The sequence below is a fragment of the Schistocerca cancellata genome, chromosome 3 (assembly GCF_023864275.1).
Source record: "Schistocerca cancellata isolate TAMUIC-IGC-003103 chromosome 3, iqSchCanc2.1, whole genome shotgun sequence".
NCBI lineage: Eukaryota > Metazoa > Arthropoda > Insecta > Orthoptera > Acrididae > Schistocerca > Schistocerca cancellata.
In genome coordinates, this window is record NC_064628.1 from 392611629 (window position 1) to 392630803 (window position 19175).

The 19175-nt window shown below is 40.1% G+C and overlaps 1 protein-coding gene across 1 annotated transcript in view; it reads left to right on the forward strand.

Annotated features, from left to right (window-relative positions):
* The window catches only part of LOC126175117 (serine/threonine-protein phosphatase 6 regulatory ankyrin repeat subunit C-like), a 357458-nt gene that overhangs the window by 273416 nt on the left and 64867 nt on the right, over positions 1–19175 (forward strand). Inside the window, exon 12 of the mRNA XM_049921671.1 lies at positions 13497–13607. Coding sequence (XP_049777628.1) covers positions 13497–13607 — 111 coding nt within the window. The remainder of the gene's footprint in view (positions 1–13496; positions 13608–19175) is intronic.

A 19175-nucleotide genomic window follows, 5' to 3' on the forward strand; every position in this document is an offset into this window, starting at 1 on the left:
TTCTCTATCTCTTCTATCAACCCTATCTGGTACGGATCCCACAGTGGTGAGCAATATCAAGCAGTGGGAAAACAAATGTACTGTAACCTACTTCCTTTGTTTTCAGATTGCATTTCCTCAGGATTCTTCCAATGAATCTCAGTCTGGCATCTGCTTTACCAATGATCAACTTTATATGATCATTCCATTTCAAATCACTCCTAATGCCTACTCTCAGATAATTTATGGAATTAACTGCTTCCAGTTGCTAACCTGCTATATTGTAGCTAAATGATAAAGGATCTTTCTTTCTATGTATTTGCAGCACATTACACTTGTCTACATTGAGATTCAATTGCCATTCCCTGCACCATGCATCAATTCATTGCGGATCCTCCTGCATTTCAGTACAATTTTCCATTGTTACAACTTCTCAATATACTACAGTATCATCCACAAAAAGCCTCAGTGAACCTCCAATGTTATCTACAAGGTCATTTATGTATACTGTGAACAGCAACGGTCCTACGACACTCCCCTATGGCACACCTGAAATCACTCTTACTTTGGAAAACTTCTCTCCATTGAGAATGACATGCTGTGTTCTGTAATGGGACATAGCCCTAAATGAGAACATTGGACCCTCTGTATTGACCACTGTGTCCACAAAGTTGGTCAGCTTTAATTGTGGCCAGAAGTTCTGCCAGATGAATAGACAGCTGGGATTGCTGTACAAGCTAAACTGTGGCTCACCTGTGAGTATGAAATTAGCATACTCATCCTACACCCAGGCACAGTGGCTAAGACAACACGCTCGCTGTGATACGCTTAATTATTATTATTATTATTATTATTATTATTATTATTATTATTATTATTATTATTTGTGGGAGTTTGTCTGGCTGATTACTAAGCATAGAGGGTAACCTTTCATAGCTGACAGTATAGTGCCTGGTGGGAGATACAAGATATAGTGGCTGTTATGAAGTATCTAACCAGAGCAGGGTGCTTTGCTGACAAGATACATTTGGGTCCACAAGGGAAGGTAAAACTACTGCCACTAAACTGAAAAATATGATTCACTTTGGCCACACTAATTCTCATCAAACACTCCCTCCTCTCCTGAAATCATCTCCATGTGCACCATTCTACTTCCTGCCGTCTGCCCCCGGTAGCTGAGTGGTCAGTGTGACAGAATGTCAATCCTAAGGGTCCGGGTTTGATTCCCGGCTGGGTCGGAGATTTTCTCCACTCAGGGACTGGGTGTTGTGTTGTCCTAATCATCATCATTTCATCCTCAGCGACGCGCAAGTTGCCGAAGTGGCGTCAAATCGAAAGACTTGCACCAGGCGAATGGTGTACCCGACGGGATGTCCGAGTCAGATGACATTTATTTACTTCCTGCCCAACACTCACTGACTTCTACCAGCATCCAAGATGTCAGTGATTCAGCCAGTTAATGCCACAGTTGCTCTGCAAGTTGTCTGGCCTGAAGTGATGTGATACTGCAAGGACTCGAACTCACATGGCTTGCCAGCACTGCAATACTGGATGACATACACATCCGATACTAGATGACGCAGAATATCTAAAGGCCAGATACAACATGTTCACTTCAATTTGATCATCCCCTTGCTGGAGTGAGAAGATTACCATATATTCTTTCTGTGATGATGATGAGGGCATTTGTACAGCTGTGGATATCATGTTTCGGCACTCGTCACTACCGAAGTGTGTTGCCAGTTTGAGTCCATACCGTTTGTTCTCCAAGCTATATAACCTCTGCAGCACTGAGTGCTGCCACACCACAGCCTGCCACTTCACAGTGCAGTGGACTGGTAGAACACTGTCTTCAAATATTTGAGGCAGCACTTATGAACTCTGGGAGCCAGTGGACAGAGTCCTTACCCTGGGTTCTACTTAGTGTCTGTTATACATTCAAAGAAGACTTCAAAGCATCTTTGCCAGAGATTTTATATCGAAAGCCACTCAACGTACCAGCAGATTTCATATATCTAGTACAACCACCAGCAACTACAGAGCCACAAGCAATAGCCCATGGAGTGAAATAACATACTGCATGAATATGAATACTGCAGCCCCTGTCCTGCAGCTCACCAAAATTTTTTGTATACAAGGTCCTGTCAGACTGTGAGTGCATAATGTTACAGAACAATACAATCAGACTAGCACTGCATATTTTGGACCACACAGAGTACTAAATCTGGGAGACATTACATTCAGTATACTACTACATGTGAAGCCAGTCACCATTCCCAAGCATCACTTGAAACACACATGGATTTTGTGAGATACACCCAGCACACATGATGCAACGGTTGCTTGAATAGAAAATAACACTCACATTGCCATGTTGCATGGTGGAACTTCAAACATTCAGTATACTACAGCATTTTAAGCTGAACCTTGATGTGCAACAATTCCAGCCAAATGGAGTAAGTGTAAATTTGGTGGACGATTTTGTCATCATTGAAAGACAGCATGAGGAATGGGAGGTAGAGAACTGCTTTACTTAGAGAAAGTTCACTCACAGCTAGAAGCTACACAATGGCATTGAATCAGGGCTGATAATATCAAACCTATAAGCCAGTGGTTTCATAATCCTCACAGCTGGTAGGAAACAGTCTCCTCCAGCAAGCACACAAGAAGAAAAAGACAACACCACACCACCTCTTTCATCACCACCACAACCAACCAGTCCACAACAATGACAAGAACAACCGCAGAAATTCAACGCTGACCAGCGAACCTGCTATAGGCTTATCTGACACCCCACATACATTACCCATTATCACCTGTGCTAAAGGAAAGGAGAAATGGAGGGGAAACCATTACAATGTTTCTTCTCTAAGAAATGGTCCTGTCATTTACTCCCTTGCAGCTGGCATGGTACAGCTGGTCATGCACAACTGTGCATAGAATATATCAGCAGCTGTGAACTCCATCGATCTCACTGTGCCATCAGTTTCCCACTGCCAGTGCCCTGCACTGTGGCGAGGGGAGGGTGGGAGGTTGGAGGTGTCTGTGAGGCTTCACCGTAAATGATGTAAAATATTACATAAATAAGACTCTTTGGCAGTGATATGTGTTTAGCCCTCCCTCAGGAAGGAATATCTTTGACACACTAGTCTGCTCAATTCACTGTGGACAGTTGTATTACGCACATGCGTTTCCGTTGTACATCCATTGTTGGTAATTTTGTGTATTAACTGCATTTACTAGTATTCTGCTTCATTCCGCAAGCATTCGCCATTGAATCACTACACATATATGACTGAATACAGGATTTTAGTCAACACTATTGAGGCAATTAATTACATTTTTAATTTCCTTACCAGAGCCTGAAATAACTGCAATTTGTCTGTATCTATGAGGCATTGCTACTTGTATATGCTTTATTATTGTAACCCTTGAACTGTTCATGCCAGTCTTTTGAGCCACCTCAAGAAAGTGATTATTAAATGTGAGTTGGAAAGTGAAAAGGGACCTCTTTTCAGTATAAGCAAACACATTCAATGATGACTAAAATATTGGTTTTAGTTTTTTTTTATGTTTTGTAATAGTTTACTGAATTCTGTTGTTCGAATCCAACAAGACTCAATAATATCATTGAAAGCAATCAATGCCAATCTTCTGCAAAGGGGCATCTTGTCATTATGAGGAAATAACACTGACCCGACTAGAGGCCCTTTTTCAAAATTTCACAGCTGTGTATGCAACGCTTCACAAAATTGTATGGTCTATGGGTAGCATCTTTGATTCATAATCAAAATGTCTTTGGTCCCGGGTTCGAATCCCACCACTGCTTAAATTTTGATTAATAATCAGCATTGGCAGCCAAAGACATCCGGCATAAGAAGTCACCCTCATTGTGCCAATGACCTTGTCAAAGAGGCGAAGGTGTGGACAGAGGTTCAGGGCACTCTCTTGTCCTAGGGTTGGGAAACTGCCCCTAAAGGTGGAGCTCAGGAATAGAGAAATACAAATCGCTGAGGAATGAAATAAATAGGAAGTGCACAGAAACTATGACAAAATGGCTGCAGGAAAAATGTGAAGACAGCGAAAAAGAAATGATTGTTGGAAGCACAGACTCAGCATACAGGAAATTCAACAGCATGAGGATGCAGAAGACAATGGAAACCACTGCATTAAAGACACACAACGTGTATCCATAGGACATGTGGCCTGTAATTGAAGAAGTGCCATGATGATCACTCCATTCACAAAATATTCCAAAATAGTCCTCCATTTGTATCTCCAGGAAGGGACTTCCAACAGGGAGGTTACTATGAGAAAAAGATTTAATAATCAATGGAAGGACAATGTTCTGTGAGTCAGGGCATGGAACATCAGAAAATTGAATGTGGTAGGGAAACTAGAAGATCTGAGAAGGGAAATGCAAAGAATTGATCTCGACATAGTAGAGGTTAGTGAAGTGAAGTGGAAAGAAGATAAGGATTTCTGATCAGATAAGTATAGGGTAATATCAACAGCAGCAAAAAATGGTATAACAGGAGTAGAATTCGTTATGAATAGGAGGGTAGGGCAGAGAGTGTGTTACTTGAACAGTTCAGTGATGAGGTTGTTCTTATCAGAATCAGCAGCAAACCAGCACCGACAACGATAGTTCAGGTATACAAGCCGATGTCGCAAGCTGAAGATGAAGATGAAGAGATAGAGAAAGTGTATGAGGATATTGAAAGGGTAATACAGTATGTAAAGGGATATGAAAATCTAATAGTAATGGGAGACTGGAATCCGGTTGCGGGGGTTACAGAACAATATGGGCATGGGACAAGGAAAGGGAGAGCAGAAAGACTAATTGAGTTCTGTAACAAGTTTCAGCTAGTAATAGTGAATATTCTGCTCAAGAATCACAAGAGGAGGAGGTATACTTGGAAAAGGTTGAGAGATATGGGAAGATTTCAGTTAGATTACATCATGGTCAGACAGAGATTCCAAAATCAGATACTGGATTGTAATGCATACTCAGGAGCAGACATAGACTCAGATTACAATATAATAGTGATGAAGAGTATGCTGAAGATTAAGACATTATTAAGAAAGAATCAATACACAAAGAAGTGGGATACGGAAGTACTAAGGAATGACGAGATACGGTTGAAGTTCTCTAAGGCTATAGCTACAGCAATAAGGAATAGCTCAGTAGGCAGTACAGTTGAAGAGGAATGGAAATTTCTAAAAAGGGCCATCACAGAAGTTGGGAAGGAAAACATAGGTACAAAGAAGGTAACTGTGAAGAAATCATGGGTAACAGCAGAAGAAATACTTCAGCTTATTGATGAAAGGATGAAGTACAAAAATGTTCTGGGAAACTCAGGAATAGAGAAATACAAGTCACTGAGAAATGAAATAAATAGGAAGTGCAGAGAAGCTAAGACAAAATGCATGCAGGAAAAAAGTGAAGACAGTGAAAAAGAAATGATTGTTGGAAGAACAGACTCAGCATACAGGAAACAAACTTAGGTGACGTTAAAAGCAAGGGTGATAGCAGTAAGAGAGGAATTCCACTGTTAAATGCAGAGGAAAGAGTGGATAGGTGAAAAGAATACATTGAAAGCCTCTATGAGGGGGAAGAATTGTCTGATGTGATAGGAGAAGAAACAGGAGTCGATTTAGAAGAGATAGTGGATCCAGTATTAGAATCGGAATTTAAAAGACCTTTGGAGGACTTAAGAACAAATAAGATAGAAGGGTTAGATAACATTCCATCAGAATTTCTAAAATCATTGGGGGAAGTGGCAACAAAACGACTATTCTCATTGGTGTGTAGAGTGTATGAGTCTGGCAACATACCATCTGACTTTTGGAAAAGCATCATCCACACAATTCCGAAGGTGGCAAGAGCTGACAAGTGTGAGAATTACCACACAATCCACTTAACAGCTCATGCATCCAAGTTACTTACAAGAATAATATACATAATAATGTGAAAAATATGTAAAAATCAGCCAGTTGGTTACATATTTTTCAAATTTGTGTATACGGTTGCTGCAAATGTGAGACATGTTCAAAATTGTACAGAAGAATGGAAAAGAAAATTGAGGGTGCACTAGATGACAATCAGTTTGGCTTTAGGAAAGGTAAAGGCACAAGAGAGGCAATTCTGACTTTGTAGTTAATAATGGAAGCAAAGCTGAAGAAAAATCAAGACACGTTCATAGGATTTGTCAACCTGGGAAAAGCATTCAATAATGAAAAATGGTGCAAGATGTTCAAAATTCTGAGAAAAGTAGGGGTAAGGTATAGGGAGAGATGGGTCATTTACAGTATGTACAAAAGCCAACAGGGAATGATAAGAGTGGAAGACCAAGAACAAAGTGCTTGTATTAGAAATGATGTAAGGTAAGGATGTAGCCTTTTGCTCCTACTGTTAAATCTATACATCGAGGAAGCAGTGATGGAAATAAAAGAAAGGTTCAGGAGTGTAATTGAAATTCAAGGTGAAATGATATGAGTGATACAATTCACTGATGATGTTGCTATCCTGAGTGAAAGTGGAGAAGAATTAACATGATCCGCTGAACAGAATGAACAGTCTAATGAGTAAAGAATATGGATTGAGAGTAAATAAAAGAAAGACAAAGGTTATGAGAAGTAGTAGAAATGAGACCAGTGAGAAACTTAACATCAGGATTGATGGTCACAAAGTAGACGAAGTTAAGGGATTTTGCTACCTAGCCAGTAAAATAACCACTGATAGAGGGAGCAAGGAGGACATCAAAAGTAGACTAGGAATGGCAAAAAGGGCATTCCTGGCCAAGAGAAGTCTACTAATATCAAATGTTGGCCTTAATTTGTGGAAGTAATTTCTGAGAAAGTACGACTGGAGTACAGACAGCATTGTATGGTAGTGAAACATGAACTGTGGGAAAACTGGAACGGAACAGAATCAAAACATTTGAGCTACAGACAAATGTTAAAAATTAGGTGGACTGATAAGGTAAGGAATGAGGAGGTTCTGGGCAGAATCAGTGAGGAATGGAATATGTGGAAAACACTGGTAAGGAGAAGGAACAGGAGGATAGGACATCTGTTAAGACGTGAGGGAATGACTTCCATGGTACTAAAGGGAGCCGTAGAGGGCAAAAACTGTAGAGGAAGACAGAGATTGGAATAGATCCAGCAAATAATTGAGGATGTAGGTTGCAAGTGCTACTTTGAGATGAAGAGGTTAGCAAAGGAGAGGAATTTATGGCAGGTCGCATGAAACCAGTCAGAAGACTGATGGGAAAAAAATGGCTTTTTAAGGAGCTCTGAGTTGTTTTTTACAAAAGAGAAACATTTTATAATTAATTCCAATTGAAACAAGTGGTCCATTTTTACATTAGAGTTATAAATGCCTACAGATGTTGCCATTTTGCAATTGGTCATAATATAGAATATATCACCATCATCATTTAACAGTTCCAGTTTCGCGTGTACTGGTAATGAGCCTCTTCCACTTCATCCTGTCCAGATACACCTGCTCATGGAGAACATCATCCACTGTCCATCCTCTGGTCACCTTGTCCATCCTCTGGTCAACCTTGATCAAGTCCATCCATCAGGTTTGAAGTCTTCCTTGTGGTCTTTTCCCATCCACATCCACCTGTCTTTCCAAATTTATTTTGGCTGTTCTAGTTGACTCCATTCTCATCACACGTCTGTATCATCAAAGCCTGGATGCACCAATTTGATCTAATAGGGATGTCTTCACTCCAGCTTCTTTCCTCACCTCCTCATTCCTTAACTTGTCCATCTTGGCCTCCTGGATGATGGATCTAAGAAATTTCGTCTCTGCTGCTTGCAGTCTTGATGATTCTCTTTTTGTAAGGGTGCATGTTTCAATACCACAGGTCAATCTTCTTCTTCTTTCTTCTTTATCATCGCCTTGTCCCACATCACATAGGGTTGGCGTTGATCTTCTGGGTCCTTCTCCTCCATAGTACTCTATCCATTGTCTCTTTCTTCTTCCATCCTTTCTCCCTTAAGTCCCTGGATATCTTATCCTTCCACCTCATCTTTGGTCTTCCTCTCTTTCTTGCTCCTTCAATCTTTATATCTTCACCTCTCTTTCTGATATACTCTTCCCCTTTCCTTTGTAAGTGTTAGTACTACCTTAGTCTGCTCTCTTGTATATTTCTCCCCATGGGTCCCACTTTCACAGCTCCTCTAACAAATTCATTTCTAATCCTGTCCTTCCTTGTTACCCCACAAATCCACCTCAGCATCCTCATTTCCTCCACTTCCATCTTCCTTTTCTGGGCTACTGTGATTGGCTATGTCTCAGCTGCGTATATCATAGCAGGCCTTACCACCGACTTGTACACTTTCCCTTTCAAGCCAATGCTCACCTTCTTGTCATACAACACTCCATTCATTTTCCTCCAGTTGTTCCAACTGCAATTTATTTGGTGTTGTATCTCGCTTTCCAGTCCTCTGTCCCTCTGTATGTTTGACCTCTGGTATTTCAATTTGCAGACCAATTTCAGCTCATCATCCGGGATCTTGCAAGACCTCATCTGCATATCCTTCAGTGCTAAATATTCGACTTCGTCCTGCTAATTTTCATCTTTCTTTCTTCTAGTGCCTTCCTCCAATCCTCCAGCTTTTCCTCAAGTTTGTCAATGCTCTGTTCACAAAGAACCACATAATCCGCAAACATCATATTCCACGGCGCTTCCTTCTTCACATCTTTCACCAACACATCCATAATCAGGTCAAAGAGGTAGGGACTAAGGGCAGACCCTTGATGTAACCCTACTTTTAATAGAAACTCCTTTGTCATGCCCACACTACTTCTCACCTGTGTCATTGCTCCTCTGTACATTTCCTTCACTAACCTCACATACTTCTCTGGCACGCACTGCTCTCTCATGCTTCTCCATATTCCTTCCCTTGGGACTCTGTCATATGCTTTCTCCAAATCAATGAAAGCCGTATGTAGATTGGCTTGTAGCTTCCCGTGTCTCTCCACTATCCACCTTAAAGCATGTATTGCGTCAGTTGTTCCTCTTCCAGCCATTAACCCAAACTGTTCTTCACACACCACAGTCTCCTTGTGTAATCTTGCTTCTATAACTCTTTCCCAAATTTTCATTGTGTGCCATCAGTTTAATACCTCTATAGTTAATGCAGTCCTCACATCACCTTTCCCCTTAAATATTGGGATCAGTACACTAGTTCTCCACTCGTCTGGCATCTCCTCCTGTCGCCAAATCTTCTTCATTAAATCCAAAAGGAGCTCAATTCCCTTTTTACCGAGACACTTCAGTACCTCAACGGGGATCTAGTCTGGGCCAACTGCCTTCCCATTTTTCATCATTTCAACTGCCCGTTCGACTTCATCTCTACTTATATCCATCATTAATCCTTCATTTGCCCCTCCTTCCTCAGTTTTCACTCTTACATTTTCTGCATTCAGCAATTTCTCAAAATAATTCAACCACCTGTGGATTATTTTTCCATGGTCATGCAGAATTATTCCTGTTTCATCTTTCATTTGTTTTATTGCTGTTAGATCCTTAGAAACTTTATCTCTTGATTTGCCTATCTGTATCAGTTGTCTCATATCCTGATTTTTCTGTTGTTGTTTGTGTGCCTCCCATACTGATCCAGCTTTAGCTTTAGCCACGGCTCATTTTGCCTCCTTTTTTGCACTTTTGTATGCTTGCCCATCCTCAGTGCTTCTGGACATACCCCACTTCCTCTTAGCGTCTTTCTTTTCCTTCAGAACCTTCTGCACCTCTTCATTCCACCATCATGCTTCCTTATCTTTTGGCACTCCTCTGCCAGATGTTAACCCAAACACTTCCTCCCCGGTCTTCCTTATAATAGCACTATTTACTTTCCACCACTCCTGCACACTCTCTGCCAATTTTACCTTCCCCAGTACTTTTTCAGTAAACTCCTCTCTCAAATTTTTATCCTTTAATCTCCACCACTTAATTTTCCTTTCACGTTGATTTATGTGCCTCTGTCTTTTACATACTTTTATCTCACAATCTGCTACAATCAACTTATGTTGTGTTGCTATTCCTTCACCGTATATGACTTTAGTATTTTGCACCTCCCCACTATTTTTCCTTCTACATAATATGTAATGAATTTGGCTTTTATTTTTGCCACTCCTGTATGTTATTAGTTTTTCTCTTTTTCTTTGGATGTAGGTATTCATAGTCACTAGATCAAAAGCCACTGCAGACTCCACTATCTTTTTTCCTTCCTCATTTCTCTCGCCATACCCCCATCCTCCATGCCACCTCTCTTCTCCACCTTCCCTTCCGCCAACATGACAATTTAGATCCCCTCCGACTATCACTCTTTCATTCTCTGGTATTCCAACCACTACTCCATCCAAATCTCTCCAAAATTTTTCCTTCTCGTCCTCCGAACATCCTGCTTGGGGTGCATAGGCTGTCAGCACTGTTACCATTTCTCCGCCAAACATCATCTTAACATACATGATCCTATCGTTTACTCTGCTGACTTCACATACCTCTTCTTGAAGCTGTCTGTGCAAAATAACTCAATTTCTTGATTCCAGGCTTGCACTACTATAAAGTAGCTTATAGCCTTCAGCTAAGATCTTTGCCTTATTGCCCTTCCATCTTGACTCTTGCACACACAAAGCATTTATCTTCCTCCTCTGCATCATGTCTACTATCTCTCTTCCCTTTCTTGTCATTGTTCCCACGTTTAGAGTTCCTACTCTGATCTTGAACACTTTTTTGGATCCTTCGCAAAACACCTCACCCAGAGATCCGAATGGGAGGCTATTACTCTGGAACATTTATCTTGAGAAGCATCCATCATTCCTCTTATTTTAGCAATGTTTTTACAGCCGGATACCCTTCCTGCCGCCAACCCCCTTCCCTTGTTAGAGTGGTGGAGGCTTGCTAGTTTTGGTCTGCCCTGGGTATTTTATTTCCCCAGTACCCACCATATCTGGTGAGCGTTCCCCTATCCACCACCTGGGGAGGCGCCTGATGGGAGACTAGCAACTCCACATGGGTTCAGTACCACAGGTCAATATTGGTATGAAATATCTACTAAACATCACCAGTTTGGCCGGTTTTGGGATCAAGTCATCCCATAAAAGTGATCTTACTTGTTCGTAGAATTCAGATCCTTTTTTTTTTTCACTTTGTTGGTGATTTCATTTCTGACAAAGTTATCACTGGAAATTACACTCTCAAGGTAAGGAAAACCGTCCACACACTCCAGTTGGTGGTCTCCTAGTTGTACACTTGCTTGTTGTCCATATCTGTTGACTGCCATCACCACTGTCTTGGTCTTATTGATGTTGAGATTATATTTCTGGAACTGAGAATAACATATAAACACCAGTAATCTGCCAAAAGAAAACAGCACAGAGTTCACTAATTTCTCTCAATCTGGGACCAATTTTGTTGGTTTTAAATTTATGTAGACTGCAATTTACTGTAGGTCTGAAGGGGAAAACCACATTATATGTAATGTTAACTTAAAAAATATGGTAACATTTGAAGAGGACATTTTAAAGGTAACATATATGCAAAATTTGTTTCTTAAAAATCTCCAATGAAAGAATGGTAATAAAGTGAAACTTTGAAACATTTTATCTCAAAACACCTGATTCTCATCACAAATATTCAACCAGTCGTCACTCACTCAAATTTAGAGATAGAAATCAACTTTTTTAATAGATTGTTCAGAATTTAATGTTGAAAATAAAAATTACAATAACTGAAAATTCAAAATTTTCAACAAGTGATCCCTTATCGCTTTCCATCTTGCTAATACTTTGCTACCTGAAGGTTGTCATTTATTATTGTACTATTGCATTTATTAATATACTCCTCACATTCCTTAACAGATATCCCAGTTTTTCTTCCAATTATTATCTATACAGATTTAATTTTATTTTCTGAATTATTATTGTAGGCATTATACGGAGACTGTTTGATTTTTTAATCGCTTTTCATAATAATGTAGCGTGTAACCAGTCCTATCCTCTGTTTATCCTTAACATTTCAAACAATTTCGTTTTCCTTGCACATGATATTTTGACTATTATGTAAACCGGACTTTTCTGATAGTTTTCTTGTACCATACTTTATTGTTTTCTTGGGAAATCTGTTATTAAAGACTGATAGAAACCAATCTAAAAATGCATAAAATTTGGAACCAACATCTGTTCCATTGTAAATAACCCTCTAAATAGCTTCCTGTTAGGCTTCACTGAAATTTTGTTGTAAACATGAAAACCACTCATCATTCTGACTAGATAACAGCTGGCTACAACTCTGTATAAGGAATGGTATATGATCATGGGATGTGATCAAGCATACGTAAACCTCTCCAGCATGTTATTGCCAGTAGTTGACTCCTGATGACACTGCTACTTCTTTATTCAAGCAGATCATCATTTGGCCTCATGAGGCTGATTAGACCGTGTTCCAGACTTCCATACCTCAGAAATCCAAAGAAGTGCTGGGAATCAAACCTTGGTTCTCCTGCACCAAAGGCAGTGACTCCAATTATTTGGCTGTCAACTTTCCATTATCCATTCATCAACTGTTCTAGCTGTTTTCCATAATGCCACTTCACTGCAGTTAGATATATTGTTTAGTATCGCAAGTTGTGCATCATGGACAGAGAGGTCATTCACTACTGGATAAATACTTATACCACTTCTTAAGTATTCACTTTCAAAAGTATTGTTTATTGCTTTCCTGTGTAATCCTGGTGGGAAAAATTAGAACACAACACATGATTTTAAGCAGCATTTCTAGTTTTTTTTTACTTTTAACTCAGTCTCTCAGTAAATAAATCATAAAATCTGCACAGATTATCATTTGTTCAAATTTTTGTGAGGCTACTTGAAAATTTCTGTGGTGATCTATACACAGTAACAATTATAAATGGCATTTTTGGTAGCAGTAGTTCACACTCACACATTTCCAATTGTTCATTATAGAGAAATTACTGCTATCAATAGAATTGAACTTGATGTTATTTTTACATATATGACAAAACTCCTTCTGTCTCTAAATTTTGCTACAGAAATGGGCTACTAATTTATAGTCCTTTAAGTTTAACATATGGACTCCTGTATTTGCATAGTACTCAGATAGACTTAAGATGTCAACTTCTTTTGTGACATTCTAGATTTTGTGTTTTGGTAAGAAGTTCATTAATATTTCTTTTAGTTTTCTAACATTCTGATGTGTAACGGCAAAGTTATTCAAACAAGTTTCTTTTGTGTTGTGTGACTCTCCTCCATCTTTGAAGTGACCTGAGAATGTTGTCCCCATATTATGCACATCATGATTGCAGTATAAACTTTAATGTTGATCTGGGAACATGTCTTAAACACTACTAGTAACAAAAACTTTTAAACTATCTATAGCCAAATTAGTAAATGTGTTCTTGCACCAGTGCTTCAAACTTCTATTGCTTTCTAATTTCTTTTCTATGTCAGTGACTAATGTATGAATGGTCTATTACAGGAATTTTCAAAGATTACAGAGAGGCTCATACAAAGTGGAATGAGAGTGAATGTTGCAGATCATAATGGCAGAACACCACTACATTATGCAGCTAAAGAAGGAAATTGGAAGGTATAAAATGACTAATGCATCTAGAAGTTGCTACAATAAATTGTATTATGAAAATGATAGATTGCTACTCACCATATGCAGGAGACATTGAGTTGCAGACAGGCACAACAAAAAGTTTGCTATACATTTTAACTTTTGCCCAAAAGGCCTTCTTCTGAAGTAGAAAACTCACACACATTCACACAAGCACAACTCACACACACATGAGACTCTCTCTGGCTGCTGTGGCTGCACACTACATAATAATGGTAATGTATGAGGTTGCTGTGCATGTGTGAATGAGTGTGCATGTTTTCTACTTCAGAAGAAGGCCTTTTGGCTGAAACCTAAAATGTATGGCAGCTTTTATTCCTTCCTGGACTTTCCATCATTTGAATAAATTATCTGAGATACACTGTATTCCATTTACCGACTTATCACCCTTCGGCAATTGTTTGCATGGAAGTGTTGTGGTGACAGTATGACAGATGTCCACAGTCTACCAAACATTGTCTACCTTTCCAGGAAAATTTCTGGGTAGTTGTAGAAAATGTCTAAAGACTTTTTTTATATTTCTCAGAAACAAAGTGGCTCCAGATATTTTACACTATTCCTTGTTTCACTCACTTTTTATTTTCTTCCATGACACATTTTGTGGTTTTACACCCACATCTTAAGGGAAAGAAATGCACATGAAAACCATTTAACCTCCTGAAGATGAGGATGTAGACTTTGAAAACTGCACCATGGAAGAAAATAAAAAGTGACCAAGCTACACATCATCGGGCATAGGGTCACCCATCCCTTGGGATTTATATTGCCAATTTTTTCCTGAAGTTATGAGGTGAAAATAAATGTAATTTTGTTCTATATTGATAAAGCAGGATCTAAGAAAAATTCAGTTGAGGAAACTAATTAATTATGAAACATAATTTCTGACCATAACTTGCCTTCAGGTGGTAAAATGTGTATTACTACAAATATGCACATCAAAGTAAAATTAATACTTTCAGCTCTCTTTCATCTCAATTAGGTCTCATAATTTATTGATAAAACTCTGATTGGTTCATTTATCAATAAAACTTTGATTCATTCAAATGCATCAAAGGGCAATGCACAATTAATGACAATCCTGTTTTGCCACATCATTTAATGATCTATTTGAGAACGAAGTTTTTCGCGGCGGCACTTATGTATAAAACATTCTCGGTATTCTTGCCGCGTCAGTTCTAGATAAAATCTCGAGCTTTCGACGATTACCTCCATCGTCATCGTCAGGAGCTGACTGTCTCCACTGCTGCTATGGTAGCCTCTATATAGCCCAAAGACGGCTTCTGATTGGTCGGCTTCTGATTGGTCGGCGATTATGTGCTGCTGTCTCAGACGGTGTCACTGTGTGCGCCGGTGGCGCCACCACTTCCGTTTGAACGTAAAGCTTGGAAGGAACGTCTCTGCTGCTTCTCTGCATCAAGCGCTCGTTTCCACGCACAGCTCAGATGGTATCCGCTATCGCGGTTAAAGTTCTTTTGGCTCATTCTTATTTCAACAGCCTCCTTTATAACAGAATCCCAGTACGTGGAGGCATGGGACAGAATTTTAGTTTCATCAAACAATATTTTGTGTTTGTTCGTGAGGCTGTGCTCCGCAATTGCCGATTTCTCCAGCTCTCTATTTTTAATATGGCGTTGGTGTTCTGCACAGCGGTCGGAAACGGTACGAATAGTCTGACCTATATAATTGCTTCCACACTCACAGGGTATATTATAAATTCCAGGGACCCTGAGGCCAAGATTGTCCTTAACAGGGCGCATCATCTCCTTAATTTTCTTAGGAGGACGAAAAATCGGTCTAATACTACGTCTACGCAGGACTCTTCCTATTTTGCTGGAAATTGTGCCACAAAAAGGAAGAACCGCAGTTGGTGTTTCATCCTGTGAGGTTGCAGCATTATCACGTTTCCTTCTTTTGGAGAACACTGCCTTTATATCGCGTGCACCATAGCCGTTCTTTCGGAGCACGTTCTTTAGGTGATTAATCTCGAACCTTAGGTGGTTCTCATCAGAAACAGTTTTGGCTCTATATACCAACGTGTTCAAAACGGCTCTCTTCTGAGCAGGGTGATGGAAACTCTGTCCGTTCAGGTATAAATCGGTATGCGTCGACTTACGGTATACAGAGTGGCCAAGACGCCCGTCCGTCTGTCGTTGTACTAAAATGTCTAAGAAAGGCAGTCTCCCTTCCTTCTCCATCTTGACAGTGAACTGGATATTCGAATGGATGCTGTTCATGTGTTCAATGAATTCTTTAAGAGCCTCTTCGCCGTGTGGCCAGATCATAAATGTATCGTCAACGTAACGATAAAATAAGGATGGACGGAGGGGAGCGGAATTTAGTGCATGTTCTTCAAAATTCTCCATAAAAAAGTTAGCCAGTGATGAAGACAATGGAGAGCCCATTGCCATACCGTCTGTCATTTTATAAAATTTATTACCATACAAGAAGTAGGTGGTCGTCATCACGTGCCGGAACAACTTGATAGTTTCAGGAGGAAAAAGATCCGCCAGCATTTTCAAAGTGTCCTCCACAGGAACTTTTGTGAACAGCGACACCACATCCTGGCTGACTAAAATGTCATTTGGACCAACACTAATATCTTTGATTTTCTCAATGAACATCTGGGAGTTTTTGATGTGATGTTCACACCGGCCAACTATAGGAGTCATCAACTTTGTTAGGTATTTGGCCAGCTTATAAGTAGGAGAACCAATTGCACTGACAATAGGTCTCATGGGAACATTATCCTTATGGAGCTTCGGTAGTCTGTACAACCTGGGCGGTCTAGGAGCTCGGACTCTGAGATTTTTTGTAATATCGTCTGGAAGCCCGGAATTCTTCAGTAACTTCATGGTTTTTCTGCTGTACGTCAAAGTTGGGTCCCGTTTAAGACACTTATATGTACTGTCCTCCAACATTGAAGTCATTTTTCTATGATATTCGGTAGTATTAAGGACCACGGTGGCATTTCCTTTGTCAGCTGGTAATATGACAAGATCTTATCCTTCTGAAGTAAACGGAGCCCCTCCCTCTCCTCTCTACTATTGAACACGTTGGTATATAGAGCCAAAACTGTTTCTGATGAGAACCACCTAAGGTTCGAGATTAATCACCTAAAGAACGTGTTCCGAAAGAACGGCTATGGTGCACCCGATGTAAAGGCAGTGTTCTCCAAAAGAAGGAAACGTGATAATGCTGCAACCTCACAGGATGAAACACCGATTGCGGTTCTTCCTTTTTGTGGCGCAATTTCCAGCAAAATAGGAAGAGTCCTGCATAGACGTGGTATTAGACCGATTTTTCGTCCTCCTAAGAAAATTAAGGAGATGATGCGCCCTGTTAAGGACAATCTCGGCCTCAGGGTCCCTGGAATTTATAATATACCCTGTGAGTGTGGAAGCAATTATATAGGTCAGACTATTCATACCGTTTCCGACCGCTGTGCAGAACACCAACGCCATATTAAAAATAGAGAGCTGGAGAAATCGGCAATTGCGGAGCACAGCCTCACGAACAAACACAAAATATTGTTCGATGAAACTAAAATTCTGTCCCATGCCTCCACATACTGGGATTCTGTTATAAAGGAGGCTGTTGAAATAAGAATGAGCCAAAAGAACTTTAACCGTGATAGCGGATACCATCTGAGCTGTGCGTGGAAACGAGCGCTTGATGCAGAGAAGCAGCAGAGACGTTCCTTCCAAGCTTTACGTTCAAACGGAAGCGGTGGCGCCACCGGTGCACACAGTGACACCGTCTGAGACAGCAGCACGTAATCGCCGACCAATCAGAAGCCGACCAATCAGAAGCCGTCTTCGGGCTATATAGAGGCTACCATAGCAGCAGTGGAGACAGTCAGCTCCTGATGATGACGATGGAGGTAATCGTCGAAAGCTCGAGATTTTATCTAGAACTGACGCGGCAAGAATACCGAGAATATTTTATACATAATGATCTATTTAGTACAGTTATTAGAGGTAGTCAGAATATACACCTCCAAGCCAAAATATTCTGATATACTGTAAAAGGAAAGGCTAATAAAGTAAGCTCACCAGAAGAAAAAATAGTCACTTCAGTGTGCATGCACAGATTAGTCATTACTCCTTTACAGGTGGTGCAGCGATTGAGTATCATGTTCAACTACATGTGCACTGTCTCTGTGCAAGCACAAGACAACAACCATCAGTGAGATATGTGTGTCTCAAGCAGATGTTTATGTAAACATGGGAAATGTAAGGAAGTGACATAGTGCAAAGTGGGAAAATCGTGTTTGGATGTGCCTAGGTCAGACAGTGTGTTACCAGATTTGTCAGTGTTTCACAGCAGGCTGTTCAGTGTGTCTACAAGCAGTGGTGTAACACACCTGGCCATGAAACACATCAGAACTGTGAGTGGAAAAATATCCACAGCTTGTGAATTAAAATTACTTCCAAACCTGACGGGAATTGATACAGGCAGTGAATGGAAGTCCATTACAACATGTTACAGAGAGAGAATGTTGTGCCAGGAACTGCATGCAATAAGCATTTGTAGTCAGTCACCTCACAGGAGGCCATTACTGACACAGGAACATAAGGAGGGCAGCAGCAAACTTTACTGGACTGGAAGAATATGTGACAGAAAATATGTGGGACATATTGGAATAGCAGCTAAAATGACAATTTCAGCATCCCCACAATTTGGTGGAATTGTGCAATCAGATCCTCAGTGAGTGGCTTAATCCGGATGCGATGCACCTGCACAACTTTGTGGAGTCACTCCCTAATCGAATACAGCTGGTTATCGAGTCCAGGGGTGGAATTACGTGGTATTAAATGATGCTTGTAACAATTTCTCTTGGGATGACTCATTGTTGAGCTTATTCCCTTGCCTCATTTTTTTGAGTATCTAATAATTTTCAGTTGATACTGATGCCTTCTGGCAATCAGTTGTAGAACATAAAATTCAATTCTGAGCCATTGCTGGGGAAACATAATCTACATGGAATTTATTTTACTTACAGTACTGCAGTTGTCAATTGCACTGATTCTGAATTATTTATTGTTATTAAATGTAAATACTATTAGGAGTAGGGCATGTATGTATTGGTATGTAAATGTAAGATTCCCTTGGTCTCTGAAGAGGCTTGTGCAAGAAGTTTAGTTATCAATTTTACACACTATTTTTACTGCACAATTCTGTGGAATAAACACATTTGACCTCTGCTGAATTGCACCAGGAGATTATGCCACAGGACAGTACTGAGTTAAAGTAAGCAAAGTGTGCTAGCAAGTTCAACTGCATATCAACACAGTGAGAGAGATTTCTAAGTACAAAGCAGGCATAATTGACCTTCTTGGTCAAGTCATCCATATTCTGGTACCACTTCAGTTTATTATCAATCTGGATGCCTAAGAACATCACACATGGACTCTTAACCAGTAAGTTCAGATTGGAATGTTTATCCTAAGGATAAGTTAGTCATCAATGGTGGCGGTGTGTTTATTGCAGTAAAAAATTCGATAAAATCTAGTGAGGTTATCACAAATTCCAAAT